General features: G+C 47.2%; 2 protein-coding genes, 3 non-coding genes and 2 pseudogenes across 8 annotated transcripts in view; all 7 read right to left on the reverse strand.

The window, feature by feature from the left end:
• The window catches only part of LOC118228480 (zinc finger protein 678-like), a 37030-nt gene that overhangs the window by 10377 nt on the left and 3346 nt on the right, over positions 1–23307 (reverse strand). The window contains exons 3-5 of one of the 4 annotated variants that reach the window (XM_035420032.1): positions 19867–19987; positions 14068–14288; positions 12248–14010 (exon numbers count right to left, since the gene is read on the reverse strand). In XM_035420032.1, the coding sequence (XP_035275923.1) occupies positions 12352–14010; positions 14068–14288; positions 19867–19987 (2001 nt within the window). In that variant the 3' untranslated portion in view covers positions 12248–12351. Of the gene's footprint in view, positions 1–12247; positions 14289–19866; positions 19988–23307 lie in introns of those variants that run through there. The other 3 variants (XM_035420034.1, XM_035420033.1, XM_035420031.1) reach the window with 3 other exon arrangements.
• LOC118228481 lies at positions 89–4554 on the reverse strand (annotated as a pseudogene).
• On the reverse strand, positions 3072–3143 carry trnaq-cug. Its single transcript has one exon. It is a non-coding gene; the product is annotated as a tRNA-Gln (tRNA).
• Positions 5473–22371, reverse strand: LOC118228479 (annotated as a pseudogene).
• trnaq-cug lies at positions 15115–15186 on the reverse strand. Its single transcript has one exon. It is a non-coding gene; the product is annotated as a tRNA-Gln (tRNA).
• On the reverse strand, positions 17660–19981 carry LOC118228483 (gastrula zinc finger protein XlCGF57.1-like). Its single transcript, XM_035420036.1, is given in 3 exon segments — positions 17660–17956; positions 17958–19713; positions 19867–19981. Coding segments are annotated over 2 exon segments (1890 nt in total). The 5' UTR covers positions 19643–19713; positions 19867–19981; the 3' UTR covers positions 17660–17751.
• trnaq-cug lies at positions 20545–20616 on the reverse strand. Its single transcript has one exon. It is a non-coding gene; the product is annotated as a tRNA-Gln (tRNA).

The raw sequence follows: 23307 nt of genomic DNA on the forward strand, positions 1-23307 counted from the left end.
GGAAAGCAACAGGAAACAGCCTCTACTGAGCATGTTCACGGCAGGGCCTGGTCGCGTCACAAACATTACAATAATAGGCTATATCGAGTTATTTTGAGAACATGAGGAATAATTTAATACATTAAAATGTGCCGGATGATTTGTGATGATTTTGCGTTCTAACCTCGATGCAGTAATATTATTTCTACCGCGCCACTACTACAAGGAGTACATCATTTTTTTATCACAAACTGTCTTTTTTGCTTTATTGTATCTACGCATCTTAGCATCAACCATTGCAGCAAACTAGCAACAAACACATCAGATTACAGTTTTACTCCTCACTAGGAGTGAGTAAGTATGTGTTTCTTAACAGCACGATTGTCAGAGAAACTCTTGCCGCACAGCGTGCAACCGTACGGTTTCTCCCTGGTGTGGACCCTTTGGTGAGTCCTGAGGTTGGTCAGTTGGGAAAAGCTCTTCCCACACTCGTCACAGCTGTGCGGTTTCTCTCCTGTGTGGACACTGATGATGCTTAAGATCATAGAGACGGGCAAAGCTCTTACTGCACACCGTGCAGCGGAAGCATTTCTCTCTGGTGTGAGTAATCTGGTGAGTTTTAAGATTGCTGATATGGGAGAAGCTTTTACCGCACTGCGCGCAAACGAACGGTTTCTCCCTGGTGTGGACCCTTTGGTGAGTCCTGAGGTTGGTCAGTTGGGAAAAGCTCTTCCCACACTCGTCACAAGTGTGCGGTTTCTCTCCTGTGTGGACCCTTCGATGAGACTTGAGGGTGCACAGTTGGGCAAAGCTCTTCCCACATTCATCACAGTTGTGCGGTTTCTCTCCTGTGTGTACTCTCTGGTGAGACTTAAGGCCATGGAGATGGAGAAAGCTCTTCCCACACTCGTCACAGCTGTGCGGTTTCTCTCCTGTGTGTACTCTCTGGTGAGACTTAAGGCCATGGAGATGGACAAAGCTCTTCCCACACTCGTCACAGCTGTGCGGTTTCTCTCCTGTGTGTACTCTCTGGTGAGACTTAAGGCCATGGAGATGGACAAAGCTCTTCCCACACTCGTCACAGCTGTGCGGTTTCTCTCCTGTGTGGACCCTTTGATGAGTCTTGAGGTTGCCCAGTTGGGAAAAGCTCTTCCCACATTCATCACAGCTGTGCAGTTTCTCTCCTGTGTGGACCCTTTGATGAGTCTTGAGGTTGCCCAGTTGGGCAAAGCTCTTCCCACATTCATCACAGCTGTGCGGTTTCTCTCCTGAGTGGCCACTCTGATGATACTTAAGAACGCTGAGATAGGCAAAGCTCTTATTGCACACCGTGCAGCGGAAGCATTTCTCTCTGGTGTGAGTAATCTGGTGAGTTTTAAGATTGCTTATATGGGAGAAGCTTTTACCGCACTGCGCGCAAACAAACGGTTTCTCCCTGGTGTGGACCCTTTGGTGAGTCCTGAGGTTGGTCAGTTGGGAAAAGCTCTTCCCACACTCGTCACAAGTGTGCGGTTTCTCTCCTGTGTGGACCCTTTGATGAGACTTGAGGGTGCACAGCTGGGAAAAGCTCTTCCCACATTCATCACAGCTGTGCGGTTTCTCTCCTGTGTGGACCCTTTGATGAGTCTTGAGGTTGCCCAGTTTGGCAAAGCTCTCCCCACATTTATCACAGCTGTGCGGTTTCTCTCCTGTGTGTACTCTCTGGTGACGCTTAAGGCCATTGAGACGGACAAAGGTCTTCCCACACTCGTCACAGCTGTGCGGTTTCTCTCCTGTGTGGGCACTCTGATGACGCTTAAGAACGCTGAGAGAGGCAAAGCTCTTATTGCACACCGTGCAGCGGAAGCATTTCTCTCCGGTGTGAGTAATCTGGTGAGTTTTCAGATTGATGAACTGGGAGAAGCTTTTACCGTCCTGGTGCGTCTGCAGCTCGAGAGCGTCCGGGAACGTCTTCCCGCAGCACGTGCCGATGAACTCCTCCCGTCCCTCGATTCCCCAGCGACTCTCTGCTTCTGCTGACGCATCGGAACTCGCCTCGCACGGGGCTCTTCCTCCACGCCGTCCGCATCCTTCCGAAACCATTCCCGAGGGCAATTCCAGCCCCAAGTCTCCGGACCCCAAAAGGGGCAGAGCGTGGTCGGGACGCTCCCGCTCCCGCTCCCCCTCCGGCTCCTGCCTCAGTTCGGCTTGCAGCCCCTTCTCTGGGTCTCCTGCAGGGCAGGGCTGCATGTGCAGCTCCTTCTCCTCACAGAGGGGTCCTTCACCACCGTTAGCAGCAGCTACGGCTGCCCCTGATGTGCCTGCGCAAAAATACAGCCATCTTGAAATCTAAACTGCAGTTCACTGGTAATATGACACAATAATATGACTGGATTAGGCATGATGGCCTTAGCGACTACAACCGGTGAAACCTAATTACAAATATAACATTATTAATCCCCACAGGATATTACCACAGCTAGTCTCCTCGAAGATTTTCTGTTCTGCCTGTGATTGGCTCGTCTTTGGGTCCTCTTCCAGCCAACCCTTGCTGAGCGGCACAGATTCTGACCAATCCTGCTCCCCGTCTTCAGGCTGACAAACAGGAAGTGTGAAGAACACCAGCAAATCAAAGCCTTTAAGACCAGCATTTCTTCTTTTGAACCTGCCTCTCCCCCACCCAAACACCAACAGCAACCACTGACTGTGGACAAATGTTTTCATCGTGTCACTTTACTACAATGTCCACACACAGGCCTTGCTCACAGTCGGCTTTCCAACTGATCCTAAAGGTGTTGGTTGGGGTTGAGGTCAGGGCTCTGTGCTGACCAGTCAGGTTATTCTACACTGTTCTCAACAAAACCATATAATGTAAAACCATTTCTATATGGACTTTTCTGTTTTCCCGGGGGTAATGCCATGCTGAAACATTAAAGGGCCTTCCCCAAACTGTCCAGAATGTGATTGTATAAGATAACCCTTTACTAAACTAGCCCAAACCAAGAAAAACAGCCCCAAACCAAGAATTGTCATATAGTGCACTTAAGAACCACCACTTCACTGTGCCAGAAATAAACAGGCAGACAAAAAAAAATTCGCAGACATAAAGTTACAGGTTCCACCGAGATTTGAAATCCGATCGCTGGATTCAGAGTCCAGAGTGCTAACCATTACACCATGGAACCCTAAAAACAAAATATACGAACACGGGTTTCGCGCACTGCAATTTGCATTATTATCAAAACAACGTATCCAAACTACAAAACCAGTGAAACATTAACAGGACAAAACGCGATTTTAAAAACCAACGGGATAAGTCATTCCATTTATACATATAAGGAAAGCTGATTACTGACAACAAGAACTACGTTTACTTAACTGTTCATTATATTGCACTGGGATGCCGGTGAATATAAACGGTGGAACTGCTTTCAAGGACATACGAATAGAAACGTTGGTATCTAAAAGAATGTGCAACGAGACTGACTTAGTCGTGTAGTCTTTATATAGACAATGAAAGGCCAACTACGTTACACAATTCAGCGAGGTAATGAGCACGCCGATATTAATTATCGTATGTCCTGACCTGACCGAAATTCCATAACATAAATGGAAGCTCGTGCAGGGTCACTTAACCTCTATTGAATTTACCTCGTACTTTATATCCAAAACATCCGGAACAATCTTCTTCTTCTCCACGGGTACGTACTGTTCATCTTCGGCCGGACTTGTGCTCAATCGCCCGTCAAAGACTCTCTCTACGGCGACATTTCCTTTCCCTGCAACCGTAGCTATTGGAGGCAAAATACACAATCAACTGCAGGTCGAAAACGATGCCATCTCGCGTCTACATTAGAAGTACGGCCGAAATGTTGTGCATTTCCATGCAATAAGGTGTGGAACTTACAGTTGTGTGCTTCTCTGAATTCGTCGCAAACCTTAACTTCAAAAGCGATGTTTAGAGAACTGTCCAGCGTTCCCTCTTCGCATCCTCGCGCAGCCCTGAGCTCTCCCTCCATAACCAGTAACTTACATTTTAGCGCCTCGTTCTCTCTTTGGCTTCTGCATATTTCCAATCGTAAAGCCGCAGACGCGTCGTCGACTAGTTTAGTAATTTCTGCTAGTGCTGTTTTAGTTAAAACCTCCATGATGGAGCCCATCTGAACCTGAAAAGAAGCACAAGTCGCCATGTCTTGCTAATTACGTGAACTACACACAGTAAACTCCGGTGAAACCATGGAGCATACCATAGAGTTCAGTGGGGGAATGTCCTTCTTTTTCTTCTTTGGGGTTTAACGGCAGCTTGAATCCTTGGTGTTGCATTCCTGCCACCTTCTGGAATTAGTTAACTCCTACAGTGTCCGATTTGTCAGATTTTTCCTATAAATCCAGTTCTCTTAAGAATGCTAACCAGATACTTCCTGCCTTGTCCACTTCCACCGCACTCCAGAATGCCCTTAAAACCTGCTGCTGTCAGCCCTAACCTTTCCATTCCCTCCATCATGTCCTTTCTTTCAGATGTACATTTCCTGCAGTTAACAAGTACATGTTCTACAGTTTCTGGGTGCCTGACAATATTCACAAAGTCCTTTTGGATGCTTCTCTACAATGAGTCCCATTCAGGTTACTGTGTCCTATTCTTAGTCTGGTCATTACTACCTCCTCTTTTCTACTCCCTCTGCTGTTTCTCTCCCTACCCACTGTGTTTTGAATTGCATGTAGATGTCTTCCTCATATCTCCCGATCCCAGTGCTGCAGCCACTCTTTATTGATTTCCATCCATGCAATACCCTTTCCTTCCGATTTTGAAAGATTAATTATGGTGTCTGTTCTCTTTTTTAACAGTTTTTTTTTGGCTAGTTTGTCCACGCTCTCATTTCACACAAAGCCCAAGTGCGCAGGAACCCAAATGAGTGTGACCACAGTTCCTTGTTTTATTACTTGTGAATGTATTTCCATTATTCCAAATATTAAGTCTTGGCAATTACGGGATGTACCTAGCTTTAGGCTGTACAAAGCAGATGCTGAATCACTACAAATCAGTGCTCTGTTAGGTTTTACTTGTTCAACCCACTCTAAAGCCATCCAAATGGCATACAACTCAACCGTATATACACTTAGGAAGTTTGATGTCCGTTTGCATGATTCCATTCTATGGCTAGGAACTGCAACTGCAGAACCAGCGTTGTCTGTTTTTGGATCTTTCGATCCGACCGTAAACACCGGCACATACTCTGTGTATCTACTTTCTGTGTAACTATAGAACTAATTTACTAAATCCACACTTTCCTTCTTTGCCTGAACATGGAGTAACTCCGGGTCTATCACCATCGGTTCTAGTGCCCACATAGGGGTTGTAGGCCACAACACCGTGGCGGAATGTCGGTACACAGGAGCTGGAGAGGAGCGCCCAGGCAGTGAAGCGTGGAAAGCAACAGGAAGCAGCCTCTACTGAGCATGTTCACGGCAGGGCCTGGTCGCGTCACAAACATTACAATAATAGGCTATATCGAGTTATTTTGAGAACATGAGGAATAATTTAATACATTAAAATGTGCCGGATGATTTGTGATGATTTTGCGTTCTAACCTCGATGCAGTAATATTATTTCTACCGCACCACTACTACAAGGAGTACATTTTTATTTATTTATCACAAACTGTCTTTTTGCTTTATTGTATCTACGCATCTTAGCATCAACCATTGCAGCAAACTAGCAACAAACACGTCAGATTACAGTTTTACTCCTCACTAGGAGTGAGTAAGTATGTGTTTCTTAACAGCACGATTGTCAGAGAAACTCTTGCCGCACAGCGTGCAACCGTACGGTTTCTCCCTGGTGTGGACCCTTTGGTGAGTCCTGAGGTTGGTCAGTTGGGAAAAGCTCTTCAGACACTCGTCACAGCTGTGCGGTTTCTCTCCTGTGTGGACACTGATGAAGCTTAAGATCATAGAGACGGGCAAAGCTCTTATTGCACACCGTGCAGCGGAAGCATTTCTCTCCGGTGTGAGTAATCTGGTGAGTTTTAAGATTGCTGATATGGGAGAAGCTTTTACCGCACTGCGCGCAAACGAACGGTTTCTCCCTGGTGTGGACCCTTTGGTGAGTCCTGAGGTTGGTCAGTTGGGAAAAGCTCTTCCCACACTCGTCACAGCTGTGCGGTTTCTCTCCTGTGTGGACCCTTTGATGAGACTTGAGGGTGCACAGTTGGGCAAAGCTCTTCCCACATTCATCACAGCTGTGCGGTTTCTCTCCTGTGTGTACTCTCTGGTGACGATTAAGGACATCGAGACGGACAAAGCTCTTCCCACACTCGTCACAGCTGTGCGGTTTCTCTCCTGTGTGTACTCTCTGGTGAGACTTAAGACCATGGAGATGGAAAAAGCTCGTACCACACTCGTCACAGCTGTGCGGTTTCTCTCCTGTGTGTACTCTCTGGTGAGACTTAAGATTATGGAGATGGCGAAAGCTATTACCACACTCGTCACAGCTGTGCGGTTTCTCTCCTGTGTGTACTCTCTGGTGACGATTAAGGACATCGAGACGGACAAAGCTCTTCCCACACTCGTCACAGCTGTGCGGTTTCTCTCCTGTGTGTACTCTCTGGTGAGACTTAAGACCATGGAGATGGAAAAAGCTCGTACCACACTCGTCACAGCTGTGCGGTTTCTCTCCTGTGTGTACGCTCTGGTGAGACTTAAGACCATGGAGACGGAGAAAGCTCTTACCACACTCGTCACAGCTGTGCGGTTTCTCTCCTGTGTGCACCCTTTGATGAGACTTGAGGGTGCACAGTTGGGCAAAGCTCTTCCCACACTCGTCACAGCTGTGCGGTTTCTCTCCTGTGTGTACTCTCTGGTGACGATTAAGGACATCGAGACGGACAAAGCTCTTCCCACACTCGTCACAGCTGTGCGGTTTCTCTCCTGTGTGTACTCTCTGGTGAGACTTAAGACCATGGAGATGGAAAAAGCTCGTACCACACTCGTCACAGCTGTGCGGTTTCTCTCCTGTGTGTTCGCTCTGGTGAGACTTAAGACCATGGAGACGGACAAAGCTCTTACCACACTCGTCACAGCTGTGCGGTTTCTCTCCTGTGTGCACCCTTTGATGAGACTTGAGGGTGCACAGTTGGGCAAAGCTCTTCCCACATTCATCACAGCTGTGCGGTTTCTCTCCTGTGTGTACTCTCTGGTGACGATTAAGGACATCGAGACGGACAAAGCTCTTCCCACACTCGTCACAGCTGTGCGGTTTCCCTCCTGAGTGGCCACTCTGATGACGCTTAAGGCCATGGAGACGGACAAAGCTCTTCCCACACTCGTCACAGCTGTGCGGTTTCCCTCCTGAGTGGACACTCTGATGACGCTTAAGAACGCTGAGAGAGGCAAAGCTCTTATTGCACACCGTGCAGCGGAAGCATTTCTCTCCGGTGTGAGTAATCTGGTGAGTTTTAAGATTGATGAACTGGGAGAAGCTTTTACCGTCCTGGTGCGTCTGCAGCTCGAGAGCGTCCGGGAACGTCTTCCCGCAGCACGTGCCGATGAACTCCTCCCGTCCCTCGATTCCCCAGCGACTCTCTGCTTCTGCTGACGCATCGGAACTCGCCTCGCACGGGGCTTTTCCCCAACGCCGTCCGCATCCTTCCGAAACTATTCCCGAGGGCAATTCCAGCCCCAAGTCTCCGGACCCCAAAAGGGGGAGAGCGTGGTCGGGACGCTCCCGCTCCCGCTCCCCCTCCGGCTCCTGCCTCAGTTCGGCTTGCAGCCCCTTCTCTGGGTCTCCTGCAGGGCAGGGCTGCATGTGCAGCTCCTCCTTCTCCTCACAGAGGGGTCCTTCACCACCGTTAGCAGCAGCTACGGCTGCCCCTGATGTGCCTGCGCAAAAATACAGCCATCTTGAAATCTAAACTGCAGTTCACTGGTAACATGACACAACTTGACTGGATTTGGCTTGATGACCTTCTATAATATAGTCTATAACATACTATAATCCCCACAGGATATTACCACAGCTAGTCTCCTCGAAGATCTTCTGTTCTGCCTCTGATTGGCTTGTCCTTGGGTCCTCTTCCAGCCAATCCTCGCTGAGCAGCACAGATTCTGACCAACCTGCTCCCCGTCTACAGGCTGACAAACGGGAAGTGATAAGATTCTGTGAATCTGAAGCTCTGAACAAGTTTAATAGCCACTAAATATACACATTCAATGGTGCCAAATTATTTTTTTTTCATTTTTGAATATTTATATGAACAGCAATATGCTACACTACATGAACAAAAGCATGTGGACACCTGACATCCAACATCTTACCAAAAATTATGGGCATTAATATGGAGCACCCTTTGCTGCAATAGCAACCTCCACTTTTCTGGGAAGGCGTTATACTAGATGCTGGAGCATTGCTGCAGGGATTTGCTTGCATTCAGCCAGAAGAGCATTATGGCACTTCTCCGTTGACCAGCACGGCGCGGTACAGGACGGCAAGCATTCGCATCCTACCCATGCCGTGCTGCCTGTTGCGCTTCTCCATAACACAACAGACCCGTGAAGGTAGGAGGAGTCATGGGAGGAGTAAAGTGGAGGAAAGCTTCTGAGGAGCACGCCATGGTGGTGATGCACATACTCAGGAGACACAACCACACAACACAACACAACACAATGGAGGAACCTGAAGCTATGCTGTACGCTTTCGTCGCCATTTGGTTTTGGATTAACCGTAGTTATTTTGAAAAATGCAAAGAGAGTGGAAGCAACTGTCCAACCTGAGGAATTTTCTTTTTCCATCTTTAAATAACTCACAGAAGTAATTAGAATTTGCTAGTTAAGGTTACTCTATGTTGCCGTTGTGGTATTTAAAAATGGCGGTTGCTGCCGGTGAACAAACATGGGATGGCGTATTTGTGACTATTTCCATTGACCAATCAATGGTCTGCAGTATCGAATTGCAGCACGGATAGTACCTACCCCAGGTAGGTACGTATCTCAGAGCTGTAGCTAAAATCTGCACGGGTCCTTGTGGCCCGGCACGGGTCAGGTGGCAGTGGAGAAAGCGAAACACAGCGGGAGCACGGATTCCGGCACGGCGCGGCGGTGGAGAAGCGCCATTAGTGATGGTGGGCAGTGACTGGGTGATTAGGCCTGGCTCGCAATTGGCTTTCCAATTGATCCATAAGGTGTTTGAGGTCAGGGTTCTGCGCTGACCAGTCAGGTTAGTCTACAACAGTGGTCTCAAACTCAGTGCCATGGAGGGCCGTGTGTATGCAGGTTTTTATTCCAGCCTCGGTTATAAAATTAATTCACTTATTCGCTGAAATAGGGATACGGGTCTGCACATAATGGTGACCTGACGTCTATGGTGGCCCGCATTGTCTAAACAAAAACTCGCTTATATTCTGTGCTTCAATGCAGTTAAACGCATATGGCTGAATGAGTAATTGGGCTCAATTAAGGCAGCATTAATTGGTTGGAATGAAAACCTGCATGCACACGGCCCTCCATGGCAACGAGTTTGAGACCACTGATCTACACCGTTCTCAACAAAACCATTTCTCTGTGGACTTTGCTGTGTGCCCGGGACATTGTCATGCTGAAACAGGAAAGGGCCTTCCCCAAACTGTCCAGAATGTGATCGTATGCTGTAGCACTAAGATTACCCTTCACTAACCTAGCCCAAACCAAGAAAAACAGCCCCAGACCAAGAGTTGTAATTTAGTGCACTTAAGAAACATTGCATTCACTGTGCAAGAAATCAATAGGTAGACTTAACAATTTGGTAGATATAAAGATACAGGTCCCAACGAGATTTGAACTCGATTTCAGAGTCCAGTGCTAACCAACTACATCATAAAACCATACCAACAAGCTATGGGAAAACATGTTTCCCGCATTGCAATTTGCATTATTATCGAAAACAACGTATCCTAACTAGTATTTTAACAGTATTTTAACAACCAACGGGATTAATCATTCTATATATTATATATACATATGGAAAACGGATTACGAAAAAAAAGAACCAAGTTTATTTAAGTGTTCATTATATTGCATTGGATGCCGGTGAATATAAACGGTGAAACAGCTTCCAAGGATATAAGAACAGGAACATTGATATCTAACAGAATATCGAACGAGACTGATTCAGATAGTGCAGTCTTCTTACCAACACTGAAAGGCCAACTACGTTATACATTTTAGCTGGGTAATGACCACGCCGATATTAATTATCGTATGTCCTGACCTGACCGAAATTCCATAACGTAGCCTAAATGGAAGCTCGTGCAGGGTCACTTAACCTCTATTGAATTTACCTCGTACTTTATATCCAAGACATCCGGAACAATCTTTTTCTTCTCCACGAGTACGTACTGTTCATCTTTGGCTGGACTTGTGCTCAATCGCCCGTCAAAGACTCTCTCTGCTGCGACATTTCCTTTCCCTGCAACCTTAGCTATTGGAGGCAAGATGCATAATCAACTGCAGGTCGAACCAGATGTCATTTTGCGTCCACATTAGAAGTACGACTGAAATGTTGTGCATTTATATGCAATAAGGTGTGGAACTTACAGTTGTGTGCTTCTCTAAGTTCATCGCAAACCTTAACTTCTAAAGCGATGTTTAGAGAACTGTTCGGCGTTCCCTCTTCGCATCCTCGCGCAGCCCTGAGCTCTCCCTCCATAACCAGTAACTTACATTTTAGCGCCTCGTTCTCTCTTTGGCTTCTGCATATTTCCAACCGTAAAGCCGCGGACGCGTCGTCGACTAGTTTAGTAATCTCTGCGAGTGCTGTTTTAGTTAAAACCTCCATGATGGAGCCCATCTGAACCTGAAAAGAAGTACAAGTCGTCATGTCTTGCTAATTACGTGAACTACACACAGTAGACTCGGGTGAAACCATGGAGCATACCATAGAGTTCAGTGAGGGGAATATACTCTTTTTCTTCTTTGGGGTTTAACGGCAGCTTCAACCCTTGGTGTTGCATTACTGCCACCTTCTGGAATTAGTTAACTCCTACAGTGTCCGATTTGTCAGATTTTTCCTATAAATCCAGTTCTCTTAAGAAAGCTAACCAGATACTTCCTGCCTTGTCCACTTCCACCACACTCCAGAATGCCCTTAAAACCTGCTGCTGTCAGCCCTAACCTTTCCATTCCCTCCATCATGTCCTTTCTTTCAGATGTACATTTCCTGCAGTTAACAAGTACATGTTCTACAGTTTCCGGTGCCTGACAATATTCACAAAATCCATTTGGATGCTTCCCTACAATGAGTCCCATTCAGGTTACTGTGTCCTATTCTTAGTCTGGTCATTACTACCTCCTCTTTTCTACTCCCTCTCCTGTTTCTCTTCCTACCCACTGTGTTTTGAATTGCATGTAGATGTCTTCCTCATATCTCCTGATCCCAGTGCTGCTGCCACTCTTTATTGATTTCCTTCCATGCAATACCCTTTCCTTCCGATTTTGAAAGATTAATTATGGTGTCTATGTTCTCTTTTTTAACAGTTTATTTTGGCTAGTTTGTCCACTCTCTCATTTCCCACAATGCCCAAGTGCGCAGGAACCCAAATGAGTGTGACCACAGTTCCTTGTTTTATTACTCGTGAATGTATTCCCATTATTCCAAATATTAAGTCTTGGCAATTACGGGATGTACCTAGCTTTAGGCTGTACAAAGCAGATGCTGAATCACTACAAATCAGTGCTCTGTTAGGTTTTACTTGTTCAACCCACTCTAAAGCCATCCAAATGGCATACAACTCAACCGTATATACACTTAGGAAGTTTGATGTCCGTTTGCATGATTCCATTCTATGGCTAGGAACTGCAACTGCAGAACCAGCGTTGTCTGTTTTTGGATCTTTCGATCCGACCGTAAACACCGGCACATACACTGTGTAACTATAGAACTAATTTACTAAATCCACACTTTCCTTCTTTGCCTTAACATGGAGTAACTCCGGGTCTATCACCATCGGTTCTAGTGCCCACATAGGGGTTGTAGGCCACAACACCGTGGCGGAATGTCGGTACACAGGAGCTGGAGAGGAGCGCCCAGGCAGTGAAGCGTGGAAAGCAACAGGAAACAGCCTCTACTGAGCATGTTCACGGCAGGGCCTGGTCGCGTCACAAACATTACAATAATAGGCTATATAGAGTTATTTTGAGAACATGAGGAATAATTTAATACATTAAAATGTGCCGGATGATTTGTGATGATTTTGCGTTCTAACCTCGATGCAGTAATATTATTACTACCGCACCACTACTACAAGGAGTACATCATTATTTTATCACAAACTGTCCTTTTTGCTTTATTGTATCTACGCATCTTAGCATCAACCATTGCAGCAAACTAGCAACAAACACGTCAGATTACAGTTTTACTCCTCACTAGGAGTGAGTAAGTATGTGTTTCTTAACAGCACGATTGTCAGAGAAACTCTTGCCGCACAGCGTGCAACCGTACGGTTTCTCCCTGGTGTGGACCCTTTGGTGAGTCCTGAGGTTGGTCAGTTGGGAAAAGCTCTTCCCACACTCGTCACAGCTGTGCGGTTTCTCTCCTGTGTGGACCCTTTGATGAGACTTGAGGGTGCACAGTTGGGCAAAGCTCTTCCCACATTCATCACAGCTGTGCGGTTTCTCTCCTGTGTGTACTCTCTGGTGACGATTAAGGACATCGAGACGGACAAAGCTCTTCCCACACTCGTCACAGCTGTGCGGTTTCTCTCCTGTGTGCACACTCTGGTGAGACTTGAGGGTGCACAGTTGGGCAAAGCTCTTCCCACATTCATCACAGCTGTGCGGTTTCTCTCCTGTGTGCACACTCTGGTGAGTCTTGAGGGTGTGCAGATGGGCAAAGCTCTTCCCACACTCGTCACAGCTGTGTGGTTTCTCTCCTGTGTGGACCCTTTGGTGAGTCCTGAGGTTGGTCAGTTGGGAAAAGCTCTTCCCACACTCGTCACAGCTGTGCGGTTTCTCTCCTGTGTGGACCCTTTGATGAGACTTGAGGGTGCACAGTTGGGAAAAGCTCTTCCCACATTCATCACAGCTGTGCGGTTTCTCTCCTGTGTGTACTCTCTGGTGACGATTAAGGACATCGAGACGGACAAAGCTCTTCCCACACTCGTCACAGCTGTGCGGTTTCTCTCCTGTGTGTACTCTCTGGTGAGACTTAAGACCATGGAGATGGAAAAAGCTCGTACCACACTCGTCACAGCTGTGCGGTTTCTCTCCTGTGTGTACTCTCTGGTGAGACTTAAGATTATGGAGATGGCGAAAGCTCTTACCACACTCGTCACAGCTGTGCGGTTTCTCTCCTGTGTGTACTCTCTGGTGACGATTAAGGACATCGAGACGGACAAAGCTCTTCCCACACTCGTCACAGCTGTGCGGTTTCTCTCCTGTGTGTACTCTCTGGTGAGACTTAAGGCCATGGAGACGGACAGACCTTTTCCCACACTCGTCACAGCTGTGCGGTTTCCCTCCTGAGTGGCCACTCTGATGACGCTTAAGAACGCTGAGAGAGGCAAAGCTCTTATTGCACACCGTGCAGCGGAAGCATTTCTCTCTGGTGTGAGTAATCTGGTGAGTTTTCAGATTGCTGATCTGGGAGAAGCTTTTACCGCGCTTGCTGTTAATCCGCTGGTGCTTTTCCAGGACGCTGGAGCAAGCGAAAGCTTTGCTGCTCTCCGAACAGCCGAAACGTTTCCCCGTGCCGTGCTGCTCCTCCTCGTGCGTCTGCAGCTCGAGAGCATCCGGGAACGTCTTCCTGCAGCACGTGCAGATGAACTCCTCCCGTCCCTCGATTCTCTGGCGACTCTCTGCTTCTGCCGACGCGTTGAAACTCTCCTCGCACAGGGTGCTTCCAGCACGCTGTCCCGGAGAACCCAGAGGGACCGCCATCTCTGCCGAAATGGCATCAGGCGCCCCGCCGGGGCGGCCATTTTGTTTCTGCTCGAGGTGTGACGTTGGGCCCTCGTTCTTCTCAGAGCGCAGCCTCCGAGAAGCTCTGTAATGGCGAGGAGAGAATCGGTCGTTTGACCGCGCACCTCCAGGCTCCGAGCTTCCTCCGTGCTGTCGGAGCATTTCCTGAACCTTTCCCGATCTGGTGGCCTTGCTCCACGCGCACTGGACCTCCAGCCCCTCTCCAGATCCTGGCAGGGGGTGTCCAGGGGTGAGAGGCTCCCCGTTGGGCTCCTGCTTCAGTTCGGCTTGCAGCCCCTTCTCTGGGTCTCCTGCAGGGCAGGGCTGCATGTGCAGCTCCTCCTCCTCCTCACAGAGGGGTCCTTCACCACCGTTAGCAGCAGCTACGGCTGCCTCTGATGTGCCTGCGCAAAAATACAGCCATCTTGAAATCTAAACTGCTGTTAATTGGTAACATGACACAATAATATGACTGGATTAGCCATGATGGCCTTAGCGACTACAACCGGTGAAACCCAATTACAAAGATATTATTAATCCCCACAGGATATTACCACAGCTAGTCTCCTCAAAGATTTCCTGTTCTGCCTGTGATTGGCTCGTCTTTGGGTCCTCTTCCAGCCGATCCTTGCTGACTGGCACAGATTCTGACCAATCCTGCTCCCCGTCTTCAGGCTGACAAACAGGAAGTGTGAAGAACACAAGCAAATCAAAGCCTTTAAGACCAGCATTTCTTCTTTTGAACCTGCCTCTCCCCCACCCAAACACCAACAGCAACCACTGACTGTGGACAAATGTTTTCATCGTGTCACTTTACTACAATGTCCACACACAGAGAAACAAGGCTAAGTACAACATGTGATGGGTGATTAGGCCTGGCTCACAGTCGGCTTTCCAACTGATCCTAAAGGTGTTGGTTGGGGTTGAGGTCAGGGCTCTGTGCTGACCAGTCAGGTTATTCTACACTGTTCTCAACAAAACCATATAATGTAAAACCATTTCTATACGGACTTTTCTGTTTTCCCGGGGGTAATGCCATGCTGAAACATTAAAGGGCCTTCCCCAAACTGTCCAGAATGTGATTGTATAAGATAACCCTTTACTAAACTAGCCCAGACCAAGAAAAACAGCCCCAAACCAAGAATTGTCATATAGTGCACTTAAGAACAACCACTTCACTGTGCCAGAAATAAACAGGCAGACTAAAAAATTTCGCAGACATAAAGTTACAGGTTCCACCGAGATTTGAAATCCGATCGCTGGATTCAGAGTCCAGAGTGCTAACCATTACACCATGGAACCCTAAAAACAAAGTATACGAACACGGGTTTGGCGCACTGCAATTTGCATTATTATCAAAACAACGTATCCAAACTACAAAACCAGTGAAACATTAACAGGACAAAACGCGATTTTAAAAACCAACGGGATAAGTCATTCCATTTATACATATAAGGAAAGCTGATTACTGACAACAAGAACTACGTTTACTTAACTGTTCATTATATTGCACTGGGATGCCGGTGAATATAAACGGTGGAACTGCTTTCAAGGACATACGAATAGAAACGTTGGTATCTAAAAGAATGTGCAACGAGACTGACTTAGGTCGTGTAGTCTTTATATAGACAATGAAAGGCCAACTACGTTATACAATTCAGCGCGGTAATGAGCACGCCGATATTAATTATCGTATGTCCTGACCTGACCGAAATTCCATAACATAAATGGAAGCTCGTGCAGGGTCACTTAACCTCTATTGAATTTACCTCGTACTTTATGTCCAAGGCATCCGTAACAGTCTTCATCTTCTCCACGGGTACGTACTGTTCATCTTCGGCCGGACTTGTGCTCAATATCCCGTCAAAGACTCTCTCTGCGGCGACATTTCCTTTCCCTGCAACCGTAGCTATTGGAGGCAAAATACGCAATCAACTGCAGGTCGAAAACGATGCCATCTTGCGTCTACATTAGAAGTACGGCCGAAATGTTGTGCATTTCCATGCAATAAGGTGTGGAACTTACAGTTGTGTGCTTCTCTGAATTCATCGCAAACCTTAACTTCTAAAGCGATGTTTAGAGAACTGTTCGGCGTTCCCTCTTCGCATCCTCGCGCAGCCCTGAGCTCTCCTTCCAAAACCAGTAACTTACATTTTAGCACCTCGCTCTCTCTTTGGCTTCTGCATATTTCCAATCGTAAAGCCGCAGACGCGTCGTCGACTAGTTTAGTAATCTCTGCGAGTGCTGTTTTAGTTAAAACCTCCATGATGGAGCCCATCTGAACCTGAAAAGAAGCACTAGTCGTCATGTCTTGCTAATTACGTGAACTACACACAGTAGACTCGGGTGAAACCATGGAGCATACCATAGAGTTCAGTGAAGGGAATATATTACTTCTTCTTTGGGGTTTAACGGCAGCTTGAATCTTTGGTGTTGCATTACTCCCATCTTCTGGAATTAGTTAACTCCTACAGTGTCCGATTTGTCAGATTTTTCCTATAAATCCAGTTCTCTTAAGAAAGCTAACCAGATACTTCCTGCCTTGTCCACTTCCACCACACTCCAGAATGCCCTTAAAACCTGCTGCTGTCAGCCCTAACCTTTCCATTCCCTCCATCATGTCCTTTCTTTCAGATGTACATTTCCTGCAGTTAACAAGTACATGTTCTACAGTTTCCGGTGCCTGACAATATTCACAAAGTCCATTTGGATGCTTCCCTACAATGAGTCCCATTCAGGTTACTGTGTCCTGTTCTTAGTCTGGTCATTACTACCTCCTCCTTTCTACTCCCTCTCCTGTTTCTCTACCTACCCACTGTGTTTAGAATTGCATGTAGATGTCTTCCTCATATCTCCCGATCCCAGTGCTGCTGCCACTCTTTATTGATTTCCATCCATGCAATACCCTTTCCTTCTGATTTTGAAAGATTAATTATGGTGTCTGTTCTCTTTTTTAACAGTTTTTTTTTGGCTAGTTTGTCCACGCTCTCATTTCACACAAAGCCCAAGTGCGCAGGAACCCAAATGAGTGTGACCACAGTTCCTTGTTTTATTACTCGTGAATGTATTTCCATTATTCCAAATATTAAGTCAAGTTGGCAATTACGGGATGTACCTAGCTTTAGGCTGTACAAAGCAGATGCTGAATCACTACAAATCAGTGCTCTGTTAGGTTTTACTTGTTCAACCCACTCTAAAGCCATCCAAATGGCATACAACTCAACCGTATATACACTTAGGAAGTTTGATGTCCGTTTGCATGATTCCATTCTATGGCTAGGAACTGCAACTGCAGAACCAGCGTTGTCTGTTTTTGGATCTTTCGATCCGACCGTAAACACCGGCACATACACTGTGTATCTACTTTCTGTGTAACTATAGCACTAATTTACTAAATCCACACTTTCCTTCTTTGCCTGAACATGGAGTAACTCCGGGTCTATCACCATCGGTTCTAGTGCCCACATAGGGGTTGTAGGCCACAACACCGTGGCGGAATGTCGGTACACAGGAGCTGGAGAGGAGCGCCCAGGCAGTGAAGCGTGGAAAGCAACAGGAAACAGCCTCTACTGAGCATGTTCACGGCAGGGCCTGGTCGCGTCAGAAACATTACAATAATAGGCTATATCGAGTTATTTTGAGAACATGAGGAATAATTTAATACATTAAAATGTGCCGGATGATTTGTGATGATTTTGCGTTCTAACCTCGATGCAGTAATATTATTACTACCGCACCACTACTACAAGGAGTACATCATTTTTTTATCACAAACTGTCCTTTTTGCTTTATTGTATCTACGCATCTTAGCATCAACCATTGCAGCAAACTAGCAACAAACACGTCAGATTACAGTTTTACTCCTCACTAGGAGTGAGTAAGTATGTGTTTCTTAACAGCACGATTGTCAGAGAAACTCTTGCCGCACAGCGTACAACCGTACGGTTTCTCCCTGGTGTGGACCCTTTGGTGAGTCCTGAGGTTGGTCAGTTGGGAAAAGCTCTTCCCACACTCGTCACAGCTGTGCGGTTTCTCTCCTGTGTGGACACTGATGATGCTTAAGATCATAGAGATGGGCAAAGCTCTTACTGCACACCGTGCAGCGGAAGCATTTCTCTCCGGTGTGAGTAATCTGGTGAGTTTTAAGATTGCTGATATGGGAGAAGCTTTTACCGCACTGCGCGCAAACGAACGGTTTCTCCCTGGTGTGGACCTTTTGGTGAGTCCTGAGGTTGGTCAGTTGGGAAAAGCTCTTCCCACACTCGTCACAGCTGTGCGGTTTCTCTCCTGTGTGGACCCTTTGATGAGACTTGAGGGTGCACAGTTGGGCAAAGCTCTTCCCACATTCATCACAGCTGTGCGGTTTCTCTCCTGTGTGTACTCTCTGGTGACGATTAAGGACATCGAGACGGACAAAGCTCTTCCCACACTCGTCACAGCTGTGCGGTTTCTCTCCTGTGTACAACCTCTGGTGAGCCTTGAGGGTGGACTGTTGGGCAAAGCTCTTCCCACACTCGTTACAGCTGTACGGTTTCTCTCCTGAGTGGACCCTTTGGTGAGTCTTCAGTCTGCTCAGTTTGGCAAAGGTCTTCCCACACTCGTCACAGTTGTGCGGTTTCTCTCCTGTGTGTACTCTCTGGTGAGACTTAAGATCATGGAGATGGCGAAAGCTCTTACCACACTCGTCACAGCTGTGCGGTTTCTCTCCTGTGTGTACTCTCTGGTGACGATTAAGGACATCGAGACGGACAAAGCTCTTCCCACACTCGTCACAGCTGTGCGGTTTCTCTCCTGTGTGTACTCTCTGGTGAGACTTAAGACCATGGAGATGGAAAAAGCTCGTACCACACTCGTCACAGCTGTGCGGTTTCTCTCCTGTGTGTACGCTCTGGTGAGACTTAAGACCATGGAGACGGAGAAAGCTCTTACCACACTCGTCACAGCTGTGCGGTTTCTCTCCTGTGTGCACCCTTTGATGAGACTTGAGGGTGCACAGTTGGGCAAAGCTCTTCCCACATTCATCACAGCTGTGCGGTTTCTCTCCTGTGTGTATTCTTTGGTGAGACTTAAGATTATGGAGATGGCGAAAGCTCTTCCCACACTCGTCACAGCTGTGCGGTTTCTCTCCTGTGTGTACTCTCTGGTGAGACTTAAGACCATGGAGATGGAAAAAGCTCGTACCACACTCGTCACAGCTGTGCGGTTTCTCTCCTGTGTGGCCACTCTGATGACGCTTAAGGCCATCGAGACGGACAAAGCTCTTCCCACACTCGTCACAGCTGTGTGGTTTCTCTCCTGTGTGGACACTCTGATGACGCTTAAGAACGCTGAGAGAGGCAAAGCTCTTACTGCACACCGTGCAGCGGAAACATTTCTCTCCGGTGTGAGTAATCTGGTGAGTTTTAAGATTGATGAACTGGGAGAAGCTTTTACCGTCCTGGTGCGTCTGCAGCTCGAGAGCGTCCGGGAACGTCTTCCCGCAGCACGTGCCGATGAACTCCTCCCGTCCCTCTATTCCCCAGCGACTCTCTGCTTCTGCTGATGCATCGGAACTCGCCTCGCACGGGGCTTTTCCTCCACGCCGTCCGCAGCCTTCCGAAACCATTCCCGAGGGCAATTCCAGCCCCAAGTCTCCGGACCCCAAAAGGGGGAGAGCGTGGTCGGGACGCTCCCGCTCCCGCTCCCCCTCCCCCTCCGGCTCCTGCCTCAGTTCGGCTTGCAGCCCCTTCTCTGGGTCTCCTGCAGGGCAGGGCTGCATGTGCAGCTCCTCCTCCTCACAGAGGGGTCCTTCACCACCGTTAGCAGCAGCTACGGCTGCCCCTGATGTGCCTGCGCAAAAATACAGCCATCTTGAAATCTAAACTGCAGTTCACTGGTAATATGACACAATAATATGACTGGATTAGGCATGATGGCCTTAGCGACTACAACCGGTGAAACCTAATTACAAATATAACATTATTAATCCCCACAGGATATTACCACAGCTAGTCTCCTCGAAGATTTTCTGTTCTGCCTGTGATTGGCTCGTCTTTGGGTCCTCTTCCAGCCAATCCTTGCTGAGCGGCACAGATTCTGACCAATCCTGCTCCCCGTCTTCAGGCTGACAAACAGGAAGTGTGAAGAACACCAGCAAATCAACGCCTTTAAGACCAGCATTTCTTCTTTTGAACCTGCCTCTCCCCCACCCAAACACCAACAGCAACCACTGACTGTGGACAAATGTTTTCATCACCTCACTTTACTACAGTGCCCACACACACACAGACACAAGGCTGAATACAACATGTGATGGGTGATTGGGCCTGGCTCACAGTTGGCTTTCCAACTGATCCTAAAGGTGTTGGTTGGGGTTGAGGTCAGGGCTCTGTGCTGACCAGTCAGGTTATTCTACACTGTTCTCAACAAAACCATATAATGTAAAACCACTTCTATATGGACTTTGCTGTGTGCCTGGGGGTAATGCCATGCTGAAACAGGAAAGGGCCTTCCCCAAACTGTCCAGAATGTGATTGTATAAGATAACCCTTTACTAAACTAGCCCAAACCAAGAAAAACAGCCCCAAACCAAGAATTGTCATATAGTGCACTTAAGAACCACCACTTCACTGTGCCAGAAATAAACAGGCAGACTAAAAAATTTCGCAGACATAAAGTTACAGGTTCCACCGAGATTTGAAATCCGATCGCTGGATTCAGAGTCCAGAGTGCTAACCATTACACCATGGAACCCTAAAAACAAAGTATACGAACACGGGTTTGGCGCACTGCAATTTGCATTATTATCAAAACAACGTATCCAAACTACATTACATTACATTACATTATAGGTTCTTAGCAGACGCTCTTATCCAGAGCGACTTACAACAAGTGCATTACAAAACTCCAAACTACAAAACCAGTGAAACATTAACAGGACAAAACGCGATTTTAAAAACCAACGGGATAAGTCATTCCATTTATACATATAAGGAAAGCTGATTACTGACAACAAGAACTACGTTTACTTAACTGTTCATTATATTGCACTGGGATGCCGGTGAATATAAACGGTGGAACTGCTTTCAAGGACATACGAATAGAAACGTTGGTATCTAAAAGAATGTGCAACGAGACTGACTTAGGTCGTGTAGTCTTTATATAGACAATGAAAGGCCAACTACGTTATACAATTCAGCGAGGTAATGAGCACGCCGATATTAATTATCGTATGTCCTGACCTGACCGAAATTCCATAACATAAATGGAAGCTCGTGCAGGGTCACTTAACCTCTATTGAATTTACCTCGTTCTTTATGTCCAAGGCATCCGTAACAGTCTTCATCTTCTCCACGGGTACGTACTGTTCATCTTCGGCCGGACTTGTGCTCAATAGCCCGTCAAAGACTCTCTCTACGGCGACATTTCCTTTCCCTGCAACCGTACATATTGGAGGCAAAATACACAATCAACTGCAGGTCGATAACGATGTCATCTTGCCTCCACATTAGAAGTACGACCAAAATGTTGTGCATTTCCATGCAATAAGGTATGGAACTTACAGTTTCGTGCTTTTCTGAATTCATCGCAAACCTTAACTTCAAAAGCGATGTTTAGAGAACTGTTCGGCGTTCCCTCTTCGCATCCTCGCGCAGCCCTGAGCTTTCCCTCCATAACCAGTAACTTACATTTTAGCGCCTCGTTCTCTCTTTGGCTTCTGCACATTTCCAATCGTAATGAGGCAGACGCGTCGTCGACTAGTTTACTAATTTCTGCGAGTGCCGTTTTAGTTAAAACCTCCATGATGGAGGCCATCTGAATCTGAAAAGAATCACAAGTCGCCATGTCTTGCTACTTACGTAAACTACACACAGTAGACACAGGTGAAACCATGCAGCGCACCATAGAGTTCAGTGGATGAACCTAGAACGTGTCCATAGGAGCTGGAGAAGTAACGGGAAATAACCTCTAATGCACATGTTCACGGCAGGGCGAGTTATTTTGCGAACGTGAGGAATAATTTAATACATTAAAATGTGCCGGATGATTCGTGATGATTTTGCGTTCTAACCTCCATGCAGTAATATTATTTATACCGCGCCACTACTACAAGGAGTACATTTTTATTTATTTATCACAAACTGTCTTTTTGCTTCATCGTATCTAGGCATCTTAGCATCAACCATTGCAGCAAACTAGCAACAAACACGTCGGATTCTCTTGAATATATCGAAAAAGACCCATTAGTGCATCGAGATACAAACAATCAGAAATACAAAGGACGAGGGTACAGCACACTCAAAATCAAAGACAAATTTCACTTATTTATTGCCGAGCATGTGATGAGAATCTGTGATGATCCCAGAACAGAAAAGGCCTGACAAAGTAAGCACCGTATAAAATGTGATCAAACTGTTCTAATCTGTGCCACATAAGTGTAACTTAATTGCCCAGCAGGGGCAGTAAATTCAATGATTTTGCTCAATGTTCCCCCCAATTTTACTCCTCACTAGGAGTGAGTAAGTATGTGTTTCTGAAGAACATGATTCTGAGAAAAACTCTTGCCGCACAGCGTGCAACCGTACGGTTTCTCTCCTGTGTGGACCCTTTGGTGAGTCCTGAGATTGCACAGATGGGCAAAGCTCTTCCCACACTCGTCACAGATGTGCGGTTTCTCTCCTGTGTGCACACTCTGGTGAGACTTGAGGGTGCACAGTTGGGCAAAGCTCTTCCCACACTCATCACAGCTGTGCGGTTTCTCTCCTGTGTGGACCCTTTGGTGAGTCTTCAGGCTGCTCAGTTTGGCAAAGGTCTTCCCACACACGTCACAGCTGTGTGGTTTCTCTCCTGTATGGACACTCTGATGATACTTAAGATCATAGAGACGGGCAAATCTCTTATTGCACACTGTGCAGCAGAAGCCTTTCTCTCCCGTGTGAGTAATCTGGTGAGTTTTAAGATTGCTAATCTGGGAGAAGCTTTTACCGCACTGCGCGCAAACAAACGGTTTCTCCCTGGTGTGAACGCGCTGGTGGATCTTAAGGTAGCCTTTGTAGGGAAAGCGTTTTCCACAGTCCGTGCAGATGTGCGGTTTCTCCCCCGTGTGAATGCTCTGGTGAGCCTGGAGGACGTGCCACTGGGAGAAGGTTTTGTCGCACCCTGAGCAGGCGAACGGTTTCTTCCTGCTGTGAATCCGCTGGTGCTTTTCCAGGACGCTGGAGCAAGCGAAAGCTTTGCCGCTCTCTGAACAGCCGAAACGTTTCCCTGTGCCGTGCTGCTCCTCCTCGTGCGTCTGCAGCTCGAGAGCATCCGGGAACGTCTTCCTGCAGCACGTGCAGATGAACTCCTCCCGTCCCTCGATTCTCTGGCAACTCTCTGCTGCTGCCGACGTGTTGAAACTCTCCTCACACAGGGTGCTTCCAGCACGCTGTCCCGGAGAACCCA

This window comes from Anguilla anguilla, chromosome 5, assembly GCF_013347855.1.
Source record: "Anguilla anguilla isolate fAngAng1 chromosome 5, fAngAng1.pri, whole genome shotgun sequence".
Classification (NCBI taxonomy): domain Eukaryota; kingdom Metazoa; phylum Chordata; class Actinopteri; order Anguilliformes; family Anguillidae; genus Anguilla; species Anguilla anguilla.